The sequence below is a fragment of the Austrofundulus limnaeus genome, unplaced genomic scaffold (assembly GCF_001266775.1).
Source record: "Austrofundulus limnaeus strain Quisiro unplaced genomic scaffold, Austrofundulus_limnaeus-1.0 Scaffold1, whole genome shotgun sequence".
NCBI lineage: Eukaryota > Metazoa > Chordata > Actinopteri > Cyprinodontiformes > Rivulidae > Austrofundulus > Austrofundulus limnaeus.
Window position 1 is genome coordinate 1,806,349 of NW_013952403.1, and position 17,916 is coordinate 1,824,264.

Consider the following 17,916-nt stretch of genomic DNA (forward strand, 5'->3'; position numbering starts at 1 on the left):
AATATTTAACACGATTTTTGTATTTGAAGATACACAGACACGTCAGTTTTAAAATGCATCTGTGACATGAGGTCAAAAGAAATGAATATTTAAACGTTTTTAAAAACGGAATATACAATTTAAAATGCAAAAGAGTTCAAGAAATTAGAACCATCTATTCATCTGTAACTAAGATGATTGTGTGGGAACTTTTCGTTTACTTTGTCCTTTTCAAAATTACAAAATTCATAAATGCAGTTTAAATTCATCAAGCTCTTCAGATTGTGAATAAACTGTGTAAAAAGACTAGCTTTAATTTTAAATAAAGAAGCAGTTAAATTAGTATTTTAAGCATTTTTTGGAGACAAATAAAATTATCAACAAAATTTCTGATAAATTAACAAAGTTTCAAAAAGTAGTTTGGAAAATTGCATTATCTTGGAGGTTTAAGTTTATTTAACTGATTATATGTTGTTCTATTTGTTTTTTAAACTATAGAGCTGTTTTTACTTTGATTTTAAGTTTCTAATTTATTTTACACTGATCTGCTGATGTCTTTCATTACTATGGGCCAGTTATGTCATTACACAACATTATTRTTGCTGTAAAATTAAATTACTTTTAGATGTACTCTAGTATATTAATAAAAAATTATACAACACTAAAATGTATAGTAACACAATGTTATTGTGTTAAATTCCAAATMATCTGAGAAAATGTGAACAATTTGACCGTGTTATAGTTAGATTGTTCCTCATCCAGGGCAGCAGGGGGCGCTAAGTGAGCGCTTGTTTTTTGCGACCTCCGCGAAAATGCTACACGACGAAGCCGCTCAGGGAGTTTGTTAGCATTAGCTAAAAAAAAAAAAAAACAAGCCTCCCCGCTAACGTTATGTTGTCCGACGGGTTCGTGTCTTGACACCGAGCAGGACGCGACAGACCCTGCTTACTTCCATGTTACTGACAGAATGTTGGAAATCAACCGGGATATTTGGCTTTCTACGCTCTGTTGAACATTCGTGTCACCGGTCCGGCGGCAGCAACAACAGCTGGCTAAAGGAGAGCGCTCGGCCACCAGCTGCTGTCCGGAAGGAGGCCGCCGCAGTCCCGTGTGGAGATTTCACTTTTTCCGCTCCCAACATCAGCACAACGCGAAGCCCGCAGGCTAACCATACATTGGTATTTATAATATTTACGTCGGAATGGAGTCCACATTGGGAATATGCAAAGAAGAATGCTTGACCATATCCTTCAAGTTTTGTTTACGTTTGCTGTTTGTAGTAACAATGCTTTAATAACAGTTAGGTTTATAAATTCATCATATTTTCTCCGGTTTACCTCTAAATACATTATTATATTAGCAGAGGGGCTGTTTTACAGTTACAGCAGGCTATCCTTTGTTTTTACTGTAGACAACCAGCGTGAACGCAGATGGAGATTTAATCTGTTTTAGTTAATCCTGGATGTGTCTTTTTTTTTTTTTTTTTTGGTTCCCAATCATAAATTGCAATTATCTAACACCTCTAACACGCTTTCATACAGTCTCCTCATATACTTGTCTTTTTGTTTACAGTCTGGCATTAAAATACTACAATTAGGTTCACAGATTTTAATGCAAGTTTGTAATTTAAGTGTAGCAATCTGTATTTTCACACTTAAAGTGACTGTTTTAGTCACAGGGATAACTAATACAGAGTGTTGTTTGTATTGATGTTAAAGATTCAAATGTATTTGGTCTGTATCACTGTGTAGATAAAAAACTGTTTCTCCTCATCATCCGGTTTTGATTTTTGTGAAACCAGTGTAAGCCTGAATTTCTTGATATTTTTTATTTTACTTTTGTAAATTAGTCCACTAGTTTAGGTTATTAATATTGACTAAACATAGATTTTTAAAAGAGTGAGTCAATTTAGCTGCACTGACCACTGCGACACCCACTAAACTGCTTCCTGACTTGAGTTTAGTTGTCCTCTTCACTTTGAATGGCTTCTTTTAACCATTTCCACTATCTGATCAYGCACTAACACATGTTAACCAACAACGGGTCTGTGTTCGGGGTCGTTCTGGAGTCACAGCTGTTAGTTGTGATGTTGAAATGACTCTCATCCTCCCACCTCAATGATTCCTTGATTGTGTTGCTCACACGGTAAGAGGTCAGGAGCTGAGGTCTGGCCAGAAGGAGCCCAGACTGCTGTCACTAATTGAGCGCAATGGAGTGTTTATGTAAGTATCAGAGATCCTGACGAGTGAATACTTGTGTGATTGCTGTCTCTATTCAGCACATTAAGGTGTTTATTTGTTGCATTAGCTTTGGGTTTATTCACATAAAATCCAAAGGAGCGGCAGCTGGAGTGKACAGAATAAGCTGGGATTTATTTGCAGTGCTTATAAGTTAACATTTACTGAATTGCTTTCCTGCTTTGTGGCTTTTGCTATAATTTTTGTTAACGTTATTTAAAAAGTGTGCACTAGAATAACACGAGGAATGATGGTAGTTATGGTTGATGTTCAGGTTAATATGTCAAGGTTTGATCTGAATCTATATAAACGTTGTTGTTGGCTCAGATATGTTCTTTGCTCAGCTCAGAAACCAGGATCTTTAGCTGAATGAACCTGCGTCACGACGCAGATTAGCTTTTAGGTGTGACATAACTGCAAGTCATGTGGACAGGACATGGTTACTGTCCACTTGACAGCTCCGGGGCTTGTTTAGTGACAGGAGACCAGATGTGTGACACGTTTTAAACGGCGGTGGAGCTGTTTCACCAGCAGCCACCTCGCTGCCGAGCACCCAGAATTCCTGCACTTCGTCTCGGACTCTTAATGAGGCTCACATGGGCTCACGAGCCGCAGGCTCAGCTAACTGTGTTAAAACCACACAAGCGAAACCGAGGGACGGTTTAGCCAGGGCAACGCTACACTACTGGTGCTTGAAGTCAGCAGTAATTAATTACATTGCGCAAGATGTTACAGTATGATGCACATCTATACAGAACAGAAAAATTACTGACCAGCACCAATTTGCTGGAATTAAGGAAGCGATCTAAAACTAGTTTATGTTATTAACATCAAAGTTTTTATAAGACAGGTTTAAAAAGATGAAACAAAAATCCTTCAAGTAAAGAGTGCAGCGAGGACCTCCTCTCCTGCGGGTTGTTTGACGTCAGCCGTCCTGACAGATTCAGGGAACAGCCTCTGACACATTCAGTCCCGCAGGCTTGAATCATTTTCCCTCTCCTCGGCCATAATCTTATATATCGTGTCATGGAGGGACTGAGTGGGCCGTGCCCAGAAAGCTGCTTTGACCCCTGCTGTTAGACTGATAGTATTCAGTGGAAGAATGCGACCCAGCCTACATTAACCCACAGCATAAACTAGAAACTGTTTGCGTTGGCAGTTGAGTAACTCGACATYCTCAGTCTGAACATGCTCGGTGTTGCCTCAGTTAACTCTGAAYAAAGCGCTGCTTGTTAGTTATTTGTGTAACTTGACTACAGAAAATTTGCATGCGTGCATGGTTATTAAATGCTGAATGTTACTTACACTTTGCATCTTATATGTTCAAACTAACTGTCTATTTTTTTGCATGACTCTTTAAGTTGCACAAAATACTTSTCTGTATATATTTTGTGTTTTTATAATATGCAACTGAAAAGCATAAATGACATTAAATGCTGTTATTTTTCAGATTGGGTGTTTTGGCCAACCCTGAAGCTGTCGTGTCTCGTCCGGTGGCGCAGCTGTCCATACCCATTAATGATAAATTTGAAATTGTGAAAGGCACGTAGCTTTTCTTTGACTCCCTGTYGAAATTATTGCAACGTTTTCTGCTATGTTCGGTATAAAAGTTCAGAATGTTTTATTGCAGGTGTCTGTGCATTATTTTGTGTGCAGCCATTTTTTTTTCAGTTCAGAAAGTTCAGGGAGCATTTCAGTCACACCTGAAGCAATTTTTGAACGTAAACGCGGAGTAGGTTGTGTCCGTTGGAATAATTTACAGCCCCGCAGGCTCACTGTCGCCACAGACCTTTGAACTTCACCATTTTAAAATTTTTTTCCTGTTTCCTTTTAGAAGCTGAGGAAGCCCTGCTTATTGACTTTGCTGAAGAACGTGAGTTTTTATKTGTTGTTTGAAGTTAAAAATAACGATCCAATAACTTAATTATTTTTAAAGCGGGTTAAATATGTTTGTAAGGAATGCAGCACAGCCTTTTTCTGGGTTTACAACATGCTTAGGTCACGCCTGTAAATCCATGTCTTCATTTAGTTGCATACATTGAGTTGCCATGACTTTGCTGAAGAATGCTTTAATGGTTTACTATGCTTTAATGTTTTACTGCCGCGTCACTTGGTTTTGTTTCACCGATGCTGTATTTTTTCATTCGTTAGAGGAATCCCATGGTGTCTGACATGCATGCGTGTGTTTCCCTGTTTAAGCTTGTGTTAAAGTACGAATCAGGGGAGAAAAAGCACCGGAGCTGCTGCTGGAGCTTCAGGATGACGATCGGACTCAGCTCTTCTTAACCCAAGTGAAAAGTGTTCAGCATCAAGGTAAGACTACACGCTCTGCCCAGTTTCAAACAGCCGGGTGATGAATTATTGAATCACTCATCCAACATTTATTTACACAGGGTGGATTATGTCGTCTCGTAATCCGTCTATTTCTGTCATTGCAGGATGAGTTAAAAAAAACACCTTTTGACTGCGATTTTTACACTAACAAGATAAAAGCTGATCTATTTTCTGTGAAAACAATCGTAAAGTTTACTTTAGTGTATGTTATGTCAAGTACAGTTAGGTTACAAAAAAGTAACCCAAAACTTTAAAATAATTGCCAAAAATTCCTGATAAAATCCTGATTTTACTAGAAACCTCATTTAGAAGATATTAAAGTGGAACATTTGTGTATTTATTTATTCATTTTATTTATTGTCTTTAAACAGGGAAAATGCTGTGTTGTATTAAGCGTGAGTGTATGGTTTACAATTGAAAAGATAGGGATGCTGTGATTCACAGCAACCTAAATAAACATATGATTATGCATGTGTACAAAGAGGAATGGACAGCTGCTAATAATCCTGTTCAGCCCAATAAACACAAATTTATCCTAATTATATGGACAAAATATTGTATAACTTCTTTGGAAAAGAAATAGCACAAAAAGTTAACTTGGTAGATGTTGTTGAAAGAATATCACTAAATTTAGCTGAGAACATTGACATAATCATTTTCAGTTATCAGGTTTCAGATAAAAATGTTTATGATGTTTTTGAGAAAAGATGGAAAGATTTACGCACTTCCCATAAAAAGTAAGTATATTTGTGTTTAGTGGATCATTTCTTTGTAACAATGCTGCTCTGCAATAAATCCAATCCAATTTATTTAGAAAGCCCTTTAAAACTCCTGCAAAGGAACAAAGTGCTGTACAGTAAAATACAGTAAAAACACTAAACAATAAAAGATAAAAAGAATACAGTCAAAATAAAACCTGATAAAAACCATAAAAAGCAACAACATAAAATGTAGCAAAATCCAGCGAATAAAAGTGTTTTCAGTGAAGATCTAAAAGCAGCTCACAATGAGGCGTTCCATAAATTAGGACACAACACTGCAAAAGCCCGATTCCCTCTGAGCTTACACCTGAATTTATGTACAAGAAGAAGCTAATCAGTGGATCTGAGAGAACGTAAGGTGTGCACGGAAAAGGTTCAAAAAGACAGGGAGGGGTGAGATTGTTTAACGATTTAAAAACAAATAAAATCATTGTAAAATGAATTCTAAAATGGGTTGGTAACCAATGCAGGGATTTTAAAACTGATGCAATGGGATTGAATTTCCTTGTACTGGTTAAAAGACTCGCGGCAGCATTTTGCCTAGACCCACTGATCCCAGCATACAGAGCATTACAATCGTCCAGCCGAGTTGTTTTAAAAGCATGAATCACTGTTTCAAACAGACTGACCTTATTTTAGCCAGCTGCCTCAGATGAAAGGAACAAGATTAATAAATCTTACAGCGGGCAGCTGATTGGCAGCACCCGGGGGTACCAGAGAGGCTCAAAATAAGTGACGGTAGCAACAATAAAATAAGCTGTTTGGCTGAAAAGATTTGACAAATGTTTCGTGTGCGCAGCCCACATACCCAGCTCGACTGCTCATCACTCAAATTTCAGTGCTCTTTATTTATCTACTACCAAGTCACAACAAACATCTCATCGTCTAAGGCAGTGTTTCCCAAAGTTGGGGTCGGGACCCAAAGTGGGGTCCCGAAACATCAAGGTGGGGTCCTGAAAACATTTTCTGAATTAATTACATTTTTGCCTTAGTTGTTACAAAGGAATGAGGTTAGTGTATTTAAAATGGATAAATGTAGTGTGAAAAATATTGTTACTACGCTCATGTTTAGTTGACCTGATCCAAATGTTTATCATTCAAAACTAGCTGGGGGCACAGGTCTCTGCTACTGTTATTTTGTGGGTCAAAAGCTGAAAAGTTTGGGAACCACTGCACTTTGGTTCCCAAAGTTGGGCTTGGGACCCAATTATGGGTCATCATGAAGCACCTTGGATAATCTCCAGAAATCAATTTAAAGGGTAATAAAATAATTGTTGACGTAATATTTTCCCTATAATTACAAAAACACAAAACAAGTAAAAATAAGGATTTATATTTGTGTATAAGTTGTTTAGGTTGTCAAAAAAACTGTGTTTTTAGGGTTATTAACAAAGTTTGTGTACTCAGACCAGTAATATTTGTGTCACAAGTTTTTGCCATGGATATTTTGTGGGTCAGAAGACAAAAGGTTTGGGAACCACTGGTCTAAGGAAGCCAGCAGATTGTGTTGAATCTACACTTTGTTACAATCTCCCCTCCTGAGCAGCACATTGGTTCCACAAGAGAGCAGCCTGAGAACTAAAAGCTGGAGGCAGACCTCCAGTTCTACAACCCCTGGCAAAAAGTAAGGAATCACCAGTCCTGGATGAGCACTCATTCAGACATTTCATTCTGTAAAACAAACTCAGATCAAAAACATGATACAATAATAAAGTTATTCCAAAGTACAACTTGTTGGCTTTCAGGAACACTCAAAGAAATGAAGAGAAAACATTGTGGAAGTCAGTGATTGTTACTTTTATTGACCAAGCACAGGGAAAAAAATATGGGATCACTCAGTTCTGAGGAAAAAAATGGAATCACTCAAATTGGAGGTAGAAAATAAGGACACACCCAGTCAATTTCCTTTCTCTAAATGGACACCTGCCTTAGATTAGATCTGTTTGTTAGTCTGCAGTTAAAAACACCTGCAGTCATGACACCTTGGAGGGCTGCTGGACGAAGTGGAGTGGCAAGAACCATGACTCCCAACAAGAGAAATGTCTCTTGAAACAAAAGAGAGGATTCCTCAGAATTGAGTGATTCTATATTTTTTTTCCCTGTGCTTGGTCAATAAAAGTAACATTCACTGACTTCCACAATGTTTTATCTTCATGTCTTTGAGTGTTCCTGAAAGCCAACAAGTTTCACTTTGGAATAACTTTATTATTGTATCATGTTTTTGATCTGAGTTTGTTTTACAGAATGAAATGTCTGAATGAGTGCTCATYCAAGACTGGTGATTCCATACTTTTTGCCAGGGGTTGTATTTTGCATGTTCCTTACAAATGTTACGCCGATTAAAAGGGAAGTTAATAAGCCAAACTATATTTATTGCCAAGAAGCATTGTTACAACGAAGAAATAATCTACCAAACACAAATTACTTCTTGTTTGAATTGTTTTTTTTTAATATGAGTGCTTCTTTTTATAAGCACGCTTCAGGACTCTCCAGTATTTTGTTCCATAATTGATTTTAAGTAAACAGTGCTGTACAGAGAGACAACAAAGGAGTCCATGCTGCACCGTGTCCACGTTACTTTGGACTTTTTAAAATCTTGGTTCCCACCTCTATGGTCAACATCCTGGTGAGGTAATCTTTTCAGAATAGTGAAAGTGCCAAAAGCACAGACATAATTATTTCCTGCTTTAAACTCGTTCATCCTGTTTGGTAGTTACTATTCTTTGCTCTCATTTTCTRATTAATGGTAGTTTGAGCTGATTAAACCAGACGAGGAGCACTTCCTTCTTCCTTTATTTACATTTTTGTAGCTGAAGTTTCTGTAACTTTATAAATGAGTTGCTTGTATTTCATGACTAAGTTGCACTTTTTAAAAGTTAAGATTAAGATKGTCGTATGTTTCCCTCTGTTTGGTGTTTTCAGTTGCACCTAAATTTACCAAACCAGCTCAGCCCCCTAGACCTATACCCAAAAGAGGGCCAGCCCCCTTACCACCCAAAGGAGCAATCAAGACGGCGGGCATGATGGGCGGTGGAGACAATCCAGCCAACTCTGGGGCTGCACCGCAGGCCAACCTCAACCACAGCGCTTCAACAAACCATAATRAAACCGGTAACGTCATGAAGTTTAGAACCGTTTCTTTTAAAATACTTGATCTGATGTAGTCTGACATCGTCTCTTTTCCTTTCACAGATCCAAATCAGATGCTTGCAGATTTTGGATTCTATGAGAATTTCAACAACGCCCTTCAAGTGGAAGAGAAGAAAAACCAACAGAATCGCTTTGTTGCCTCCAGGGAGCCGCCGCCTGTTCCCACTCTACCTCTTCGTAAAGCCTCCTTCCCCCCGACGAATCCTCTCCCTCCCACACCCGTCCAGAAAGACAAACCTGTCTCTGTGCAGGCCAAAAGCAGCTCTGCAGTAACTAACACTAAGCCAGAGTAAGCTAGCCGGCTTTTCTCAGACTCAGATTTTGTAATAAAAGCAGTTTGTCAGAAACACGGTAATACTTGTGTTAAAACATTTTATTTATATCATTCCAGTAGTTCCAGGTCAGGATATGACAATGCAAACAAGTCTTGGCGTGAAAGTCCCACATCACAGTCTATGTTATCCAGTCAGTCAGGACAGAGAGAGTACTTCATTAAACACCGCCTGGGAAAGAAGGAGAAAGAATACGTGGATATCAAACACTTCAGGTAAGAGGAGCTTCTTCATATTGTGTGTTTTTAGTGGTAAAATGCTCAAAATCTATATAGCGCCTTTGTAAAGGCCTTAAAAGGTTTCTCATACTCACACTCAGACACTTTCATTATATATWTTTTTTCAAGCTCAATAATAAATATAAGAATGGGATGGTAACAAAGTGCCCAAAAACTACACAACAAACATTGAAGCTTTTAAGAAGCGTAGATGTTGGGTAAAGCTGCCTCAGCTGCAGCCATGAACTATGGGTGTGTTTGTGTTTTGGCCAAACTCTCTGAAGTATGACGTAACTCCACCAAATGCAATCAGACAGCAGCCTAATACTATAAGCAGGCCTTTGTGATTTGTGAAGCAAGAAAAACACAGATGGAGTCAGGAAATGAGGTGTTAAAAACTGAATTTCCTGTACAACATGGAATTTGGATTCTTCTTGGGAATTTTGCACTTAACCACAACGTTCAAAATGAAAGTCAAAGTTTGCTGACTGCTGCCTCCTCTGTTAGTGAGATTTGATGGAAGGAGGGGGAAACAGCAAATGTTTGCTCCTCCCTCGCTGCTTGTCGTCACTAAGAGGAGCTGATCCTGAGAATATGCTTCTATATTTGGAAAGTAGATGAAAGATATAGTTTCCTTCAGTAGTTCTGTCCTTTAGACTTCTGTCTTATTGTAAAACAATAGAGCAGATGATAAAAGGCAGATTAAAACTTTGATTCAGATATGTTCCCGTTTGTCATGTTCTAATATTTTGCAGTTTTACGTAAATATCAATATGAATATTCTTTCTATTTTCTTTTTATTTAAATTTTAGACTAGACATGTCTAAAAAATTTTAAACTTTGTTTGCACCTCTGTGGATCTTAGCTGGGGTCATGAAGTTTGGTAACTTTTTTTTTTTTAGCTGAAAGAAAAATTTTGGAACTGAAAAAAATTTGAAACTGAAACAAAAAAACTGGACAAAAATGTTTTGAAACTGATAAAAAAATTAAATACAACATGTATCATATAATTCAATATGAATGGCTTTGTGTTGTATCGTATTATTAGTGAAGTATGGCAGGGTGTTGTATCATATAATCAAATAAACGTGGCATTTTGGATACTGGGTATGGCAGGTCATTGTATCATACACTTATTGTTGTATGGCAGGCTGTTGTATCTTATTTTAAATATGGCAGGCCGTTGTATCATACAGTTATTGTTGTATGGCAAGCCGCTGTATCATATTATTTTAAAATATGGTAGGCCATTGTATCATACATTGAACATGGTATGGCAGTGATGTAATTAAAAAGTATGGCAGGCAGTATTATATATTTCATGTTGTATGGCAGGTTGTTGTATCATATAGTTTAAAAATGTGGTAGTTGTTGCATCGTAATTACCAAGGTATCTTTTTCTTTTCCATTTTCAAAATTATTTTTCAGTTTCAAACCATTTGTTTTCAGTTTAGAAGTAAAAAAAATGTATATATTTTTAACAAACTTCATGGCCCCAATTTAGCTCCACATACCTGCACTTATCAGCCCCCACGTGTTGCTTTTCAGTATTTTTGTAGGAACATGGAACGTTAATGGGCAGTCTCCAGACAGCAGCCTCCACCCCTGGTTGAGCTGCGACGCTGAACCCCCTGAAGTTTACGCCATAGGGTCAGTAAGAGGCGAAGATTTCTCTGACCCTGAAATAACACGATGTTTACTCTCACATAACTTGCAATATGGTGGTTTGATTTTTTTTTTAATTGTAGTTTTCAAGAGCTAGACCTGAGCACAGAGGCTTTTTTCTACATGGACTCATCCAAAGAGCAGCTGTGGACCGAGGCTGTGGAGAGGAGTTTGCACACAAAGGGCATGTACAGGAGGGTGAGTAGAGAAAGACTGAGAGGAAGTTGACCAGTTGCATGAAAATCAGAATCTCTCAGAACATTAAAATTTATTATGTTTGTAATAAAGTCGTACTGTAAATGTAATGAACAATGTAGTCAGAGATCTTTTAGGACAGTTGTAATCTTATCGGACGTGTTTGAAATCTTTAATTTCTTTATATAATTTTATAGATTCGGACCATACGACTCGTTGGAATGATGCTTCTGGTTTACGCCAAGAAGATTCATAAGAAACACATTAGAGAAGTGGCTGCAGAGCACGTGGGGACGGGCATCATGGGAAAAATGGTTTGTTTACTCTGAGCTTCTTGTAAAGCAGCAGGAGATAACAATGAARTGTTGCTTTGTAAACATCAAAGTCTTTATTTTTCAGGGGAACAAAGGAGGTGTGGCAGTGAGGTTTGTTTTTTACAACACTAGCTTCTGCTTCGTCAACTCTCATCTGGCCGCACACGTGGAGGACTTCGAGCGCCGAAACCAGGACTACAGAGACATTTGTGCTCGTATGACGTTCCACCTGCTGGATCAGCCTCCTCTGACCATCGTCAAACACGAGTGAGTTCTTAAATACTGAACCTTTGCTTTGAAAACGTTTCTGTTTACCTTATTTGTCATGACAAATAGAGTGTGATTGTATAATTGCTTGTGTGTCTGCCATGTTAGAAAAATATCTCATAAACCACTGAATGGGTTTTCAGTTGTACATCTACAACTGATGAGTTCTTGACGGCTGCCACAACTAAACTGACTTTAGCAAACACAAAAATGATAATTTTTACAAAATTTGAGCTAAAGTTTGGTTTGRTGTGGCAGTAGAGTCGTTGTATTTWTACATGTRTAATGCAAAACATTTAATCCCAAAAATCATCCAAAAAGTTGTACTACCACAATAAGTTAAATACTTTCTTATGTATAACTGAACTATTGTGTCACGGGGGATAAATCATCATAATTTCTCCTTCTGATCTCCTGTTGCAGAATAAGTTTTGAAGCTTATGATAGTTGTTTTTTCACACCAGAGTCAGAGGAAGAAAAACTCAACAAACACGCCCAAACTGTTTCCCCCATATAGTCTGTATGCAAATTAGGGGTAGCATTAAACACAAGGATTAGATTTATTAAATGCTTTTTAAGSTCAAAAGATAAGAGTCACATTAAACTCAAATAACATGATAGAGCAAAATCTTTGTTTTTAAACTTTGGCATTTCAAGGCAGCCGGTTATCTTCAATTCCTTTCTGAAAYGCTACTTTTATTAGTTTTGAGGTTTTCTCAATGAATGCTTCCTGKGACGCTTGATTCTTTATGCTACCAAATATATTTGACTTTTCAAGAATAAGCAAGTGAGAATTAACAATAATTTTATTATTTTTTTCTCAGCGTGGTGATCTGGCTCGGGGACTTAAACTATCGTCTCTTCCAGTACGAAGCACATGAGGTCAAACTACTTCTTGCTCAAAAAGCCTTGAAGAAGCTGCAGGAGAGTGATCAGGTAATAAAGAACCTCAGTGTTTCTCTGTTTGTTTTGAAACTGGGAAAAAACTGGTCGCAYGTCATTTCAATAAAGTGAGAAATAAAAGTCAGTTTAGCAGCTGTTCTTCTCAGTAATCAGACTTCGTTAAATCAGATTAAGCTTTCATCTGAGAGCTGCTGTTCAGGTATTTCACGTTTAATATCTTTGATAAAGCCACTGACAAAAACTTATACATAAACAGAAAGTAACTTTTGATGTTGATTAAATATTGTATTTTATTTGCAGGAGAAAAAAAATGTTGCAATTATTATTATTATTTTTTTACTAAATGAAAATTTAAAATATGTATTTCTTTATTTTCACTTTGCAGCTCAACATTCAGAGGCAAACAAAAAGAGCCTTCACTGACTTCATGGAGGGAGAAATTACTTTTGTTCCCACCTACAAATATGACCCTAAAACAGACATGTGGGACTCAAGGTGAAACCATATTTCTGTTTTGTTATATTTTTTAAATAAACAGAAAAATCTGGGAGTTAAAGACCAACGCTCACATACAAATTGTACATAAACGTCTCATTTTCTCATTTCTTTAGTAAATTCTGGTGCAGTTTGATGGATGAGTTTAATTTGTGTGGTACAGTTTAGACTCGTTTTCAATAACAAGTTGTGACTGTGTTACAAAAGTGAGAACAATTTAAAACACTACATTTGGAGAATGTAAGCATTGCTTCTCTGTTAGCTGTTTCTTTAATTAAATGTTTGGAACAGAGACAGACATTAAACCTGAGCTCTCACATTTAGTYTGATTTCTGTGCCACAGTTTAGCCGCACTTCTCATTTTTCATCTATGAAATTTGCCTTTTCTTGCTGACTCTTTGTTTATAAGGACACCCTCAACAGCTTTTATYGCTACACTAATCGACTGTAGCATCTGTGTGTGTTTTTATGTGCTTGTCCTTTTCCTCGAAACTCTTATCTGTTTCCTGCAGTGGGAAGTGCCGAGTTCCGGCTTGGTGTGACAGAATCCTGTGGAGGGGCAGCAGCGTTGAGCAGCTTAAATATCGAAGTCACATGGAAATGAAAACAAGCGACCACAAGCCGGTCAGCGCCCTCTTTAAGATCGGGGTAAGAAGCTATAAAAGTTTAAAAAAAAGATCCTAGACTGACTTGTTTAGGCTGAAAATTCTAGGGTAGTACTTTAAAGTGCCTGTGACGCCAAATTTTCGTAATACATATGAATTCATTCATTGAAAGATGACATTGATTAAATATTACATAAGAAATTTAATGTCGCTGAGATGAACAGTTGTTGAGATATTTGCAAGTGAAGTAGCAGGAAGTGATGTCAAAGGGGAATGTCTGAATGTGAACAGAGCATTGCTACAACAGCTAATAACACAGACTGTAGAGAAGAATCTGATGTTTCTTAAGATTATTTTGAGTCACAGTCAGAGAGATGAAGAAGAGTCAGAGTTCAAATAATATTGTTTCAATAAACAAAGACCAGAGAGTGTTCTTTGTTAAAGAGTTCCCCTTTGATGTCACTTCCTGTTTCACTTTGGCTGAGCCAAGTTCAAAAGAAAATATGCCAGTTATGGGACAAAATGGGTAAAATTGTGTGTATTGTTCCAACTTTTTTAAATATTAAGATGTTTTCTTTGAMTTTTCGTATTTGAAGAATATGCATGTCACGGGAACTTTAAATTAAGTTGTATAATTTTGATGCAATTATATGAGGAGAATTCTGATTAAAAATGATAAATCAGCATACATTACAAGTGTTGATGAGCGCTGGTTTCTGTGCATTTGTGTCGCAGGTGAAAGTCCCAGATGAGCAGCGCCGCAAAAAGGTGTTTGAGGAGATCGTTCGAGCGATGGACAGAATGGAGAACGACTTCCTTCCATCCGTGTCTCTGAGCAACATAACCGTAATTATCCTGAAAAAACCCGCTTCTAGTCTGCGACCTAAAAATCATTAAACCCTTACAATCTGTTAAACTTCGCTGTGACGGAGCAACTCTCGAGTGATGTCACTGAGAAGCTGTGGTTTCTGTTGCCTCTGTTCTGCAGTTTGCGTTTCTGGATGTGAAGTTCAGGCAGCTTCAGAAGGAACGCTTCCTGATAACCAAYGATGGGCAGGTGCCCTGTCACTTCGCCTTCATCCCCAAACTCAACGACGTGCAGTACTGCAAACCGTGGCTGCGCGCCGAGCCCAGCGACGGSTTCTTAGAGCCCAGTAAGTTATTTTCATTTGATGCTTTTACTCACCTGCAAACGACAAGACGTGATATCAAATAGTCTGTGGATAACTCTTTAACACAAGAATAATAAACTTATAGTTTCTTTTCTGAAACAGTTGGGTTCTTTCACCCCACCACATTCATGTATATAATTATTTTTAGACCCATAAATTCAGGATTGTTGTTCGACAGTTCAAAAAAGTCTCATTCATATATTTTTTTACTTGTCTGTATAAAAATAATTCTTTTAGTTTGCTTTGATCTGAACCTTCTTGTCTTTTCAAACAGACGAGACCCTTGAGATCTATCTGGAGGTGTACGTCAGCAAAGACTCCGTCACACTCCTAAACTCCAGAGAGGACACCATCGAGGACATCCTGGTGCTCCATTTGGACCGTGGCAAGGACTACTTCATCACCATCACTGGCAACTACCTGCCCAGCTGCTTCGGCACRTCGCTGGAGACGCTGTGCCGCATGAAGAAACCCATCCGGGAGGTCCCCATCGAAAAGCTGTGTGACCTGGTGAGGGCAACACCTTTTATCTGAAACCCGAGYGGGGACACACGAGGGATTGTTCTTGTTCACAGGCACTCATAACGTTTATATTTAGAAGGTTTTGTTTTGGACGTGTAGGACCAAACAAACCAGGAAGTAGGTAGGCTGGGAACGCTTAAAGAACAGAGTGACTCAGTCTGTGTCGTATTAATAAACTTCTCTTATCTTCACACAATCGCCGCTCTCTGCTTTTATTGAGCTATATTTTTTAGGCTATCTTATCTGAGTTTTGAATATATTGGTGCTATAATTCCTTTATTTCATTGAAGCCAATCATTTATCCTGCTGGGTTGATGATTTTGAATGGAAGAACACAACCTGTTGACTTTTCTTATTCAGTGTTTAGACATAGTGTCATCTTTTTTCCTTTCTATGATTTCTTTTCTTTTTTTTTCCTAATCACTTCTTGATCTTTCCTTTCCAATGATCCACTTGCAGAGACACAAAGAACTTGATATCCGGCTCAGTAAAAAAGTTAAACAGCTCGCTTTCCAGCCTCAAGACCTCAGAGATTAAAAGGAACTCTATCACTAAGTTAGGATGTGTTACAGGAAGCCTTTTTTGTACATTTTTTCCACTTTATGAAATTGTTTAAATCTTGTCTAATTGCAGTGATGTGAAATTATATTTTGATGACTTTACTCAAATGAGGTAAAACTAAAGTAAAAATGTTCCAATTTTCTCCCAATTAGGAACAGTCTAAGGTGAACTTCCTGCTTTTGGATGGGGCAAGTCCTGAGGACAAACCTCTAAAGATCCCCAAAGAGGTGTGGATCCTGGTCAACCACCTCTACACTAAGTCATGTGACCAGGTGAGACAACTGAAACCTGTAGCTTGTCGAGTCATTAGCATTTGTTGTACAGAACTTTTTTTTTTTGTAAAATCATTTAAAGACAATCAGGAATACAAAATGAGTAAAAACATCTCATGTCGAAATCTGTTTTGTTACTCAGAAGAAAAATGTGCGACCCATCACATCAAAGTGAGGATTAAGTCAAATTTTTAGGCACATTTTCAGATTCCTGCTTTTTAAGCTACATTTTGATATTGATCACCCTGCTGTCACGAGCAGTTCCACAGATATGCTTTGATTTGTCTTCATAATCAGAATAACTCATTGATATTTGGTTCGAATCCTATTTTTAGGTTGTTCTAATGAGGAATCTTTGACATAATTTAAAAGAGGAAACTTCAGTATGGATATTAAGATTTAACAGCTGGTAAGGTAAAAATCTTTGCTACCTCACAGGGAAAATGACAAAAATTTAAGGCTTTTCTGCTCAAAATCGTGGTTTTTGTAGCTACTTCTCAAAAAAGATTATATTTTTGATATTTCATTTAAAAGACCCATAGATGAGGTTGACATTGCTTCAAACGTGATTTAATCCTCTGTTTGATATGATGGGTCACAAATACATTTGAATTAATTATTTAAAACAACTTTACACATGCTTTAGAATAAACTAACGCTTGTTAAAAACTTGAACTGTGTTTAAAAAAAGTTTACAAGTTCCCCGCTCGTCTTCCAGGAGGACCTGTTCCAGACACCAGGATTACAAGAGGAGCTTCAGACCATCATCGACTGTCTGGACACCAGCATCCCGGACTTCCTACGTATCCTTTAAACCTTTCCAGAGACCTGATTTTATTACAGTCAAACCTCTGGAAACTGTTGTGCTTCCCTAACTTATCGTGTAGCCGGCTGTAACCACTCTGTAGCTGAGGCTCTGCTGATCTTCCTGGAGGCGTTGCCAGAACCTGTTGTGTGTTATGAGCTCTACCAACGCTGCCTAGACTGCTCTCATGACAGCCGCCTCTGCAAACAGGTCTTTACATCTCTAATCGTAGACACAAACATAATGAAAACTGACAAACAGCCTCAAGTTAAGAGATTTATGTCTAATATGTTTGATTTCTGTGTTTACCAGCTGATCTCCCAGCTGCCCCGGGCTCACCGTAACGTGTTTCGTTACCTAGTGGCCTTCCTGAAAGAACTTCTGAAACACTCTCACAATAACAACCTAACAGCCAGCCTCGTTGGTAAGAGTCCTTCTGTTTTAAATTGTGTTTATGTACCGTACTGCAGAGTGGGTCAGATAAGGCATCCTGTACCGTCTCTGAACAGTTTTAAAAATATGACTCAAATGGAATATAAAGAAATCTACGCAGCACCATGAGAGACTTAATTMAACTTTTCTGCAATCCTGGACTTCAAGTACACAACAAAATGTATTTAACGGTAAAAGAGTGGATTTTGAATGAWATACACTTTAAGTCAAAACACCACATCCGATTTCCTTTGGGATTTACACTTTATGTTTTTTTTTGTTGTTGTTGTTTGTTTTGTTTTGTTTTGTTTTTAATTATTTTCCAAGACCTACATTATCCTTGTTTTATAAGCTCGCAGAGGAGGAGATAAAAACAACTTTTTTTAAATTTTATTTTTAAGCCACTTCACTAGAAAGCAGAACTGAATATTACCGTAGTTTCTTAGTTTCTTCATCATCAGTGACTTTTTTTTTWAARRARRAAAARAAAGAGAAGAAAAAACTGAAATGTAATGGGAAAGAGTGAAAGAGAGATTAGAAGTTTTGTGAAATATATATCAAGAAAACACAAGACGACACACCCGACATCTTGGCTGCACACCTACAGAAACAGAGATAACAAAAACACAGCAACAAAAATGCATATCTTTATAATTATAATGACTATAGCCTTGCTGATTTACTGTGTGTGTGTATG

General features: G+C 37.7%; 1 protein-coding gene across 2 annotated transcripts in view; it reads left to right on the top strand.

Moving 5' to 3' along the window:
* The first annotated feature begins 808 nt into the window (after window positions 1-808).
* Window positions 809-17,916, top strand: part of ocrl (OCRL inositol polyphosphate-5-phosphatase) — a 23,254-nt gene continuing 6,146 nt past the window's right edge. The window contains exons 1-22 of one of the 2 annotated variants that reach the window (XM_014004211.1): window positions 809-1,222; window positions 2,122-2,201; window positions 3,667-3,758; window positions 4,051-4,089; window positions 4,416-4,529; window positions 8,234-8,422; window positions 8,504-8,750; window positions 8,853-9,008; window positions 10,560-10,661; window positions 10,760-10,874; window positions 11,069-11,185; window positions 11,271-11,452; window positions 12,277-12,388; window positions 12,741-12,850; window positions 13,363-13,498; window positions 14,191-14,301; window positions 14,444-14,609; window positions 14,902-15,137; window positions 15,863-15,982; window positions 16,701-16,785; window positions 16,870-16,997; window positions 17,100-17,211. In XM_014004211.1, the coding sequence (XP_013859665.1) occupies window positions 1,181-1,222; window positions 2,122-2,201; window positions 3,667-3,758; window positions 4,051-4,089; window positions 4,416-4,529; window positions 8,234-8,422; window positions 8,504-8,750; window positions 8,853-9,008; window positions 10,560-10,661; window positions 10,760-10,874; window positions 11,069-11,185; window positions 11,271-11,452; window positions 12,277-12,388; window positions 12,741-12,850; window positions 13,363-13,498; window positions 14,191-14,301; window positions 14,444-14,609; window positions 14,902-15,137; window positions 15,863-15,982; window positions 16,701-16,785; window positions 16,870-16,997; window positions 17,100-17,211 (2,791 nt within the window). In that variant the 5' untranslated portion in view covers window positions 809-1,180. The remainder of the gene's footprint in view (window positions 1,223-2,121; window positions 2,202-3,666; window positions 3,759-4,050; window positions 4,090-4,415; window positions 4,530-8,233; window positions 8,423-8,503; window positions 8,751-8,852; window positions 9,009-10,559; window positions 10,662-10,759; window positions 10,875-11,068; window positions 11,186-11,270; window positions 11,453-12,276; window positions 12,389-12,740; window positions 12,851-13,362; window positions 13,499-14,190; window positions 14,302-14,443; window positions 14,610-14,901; window positions 15,138-15,862; window positions 15,983-16,700; window positions 16,786-16,869; window positions 16,998-17,099; window positions 17,212-17,916) is intronic. The other variant, XM_014004220.1, reaches the window with a different exon arrangement.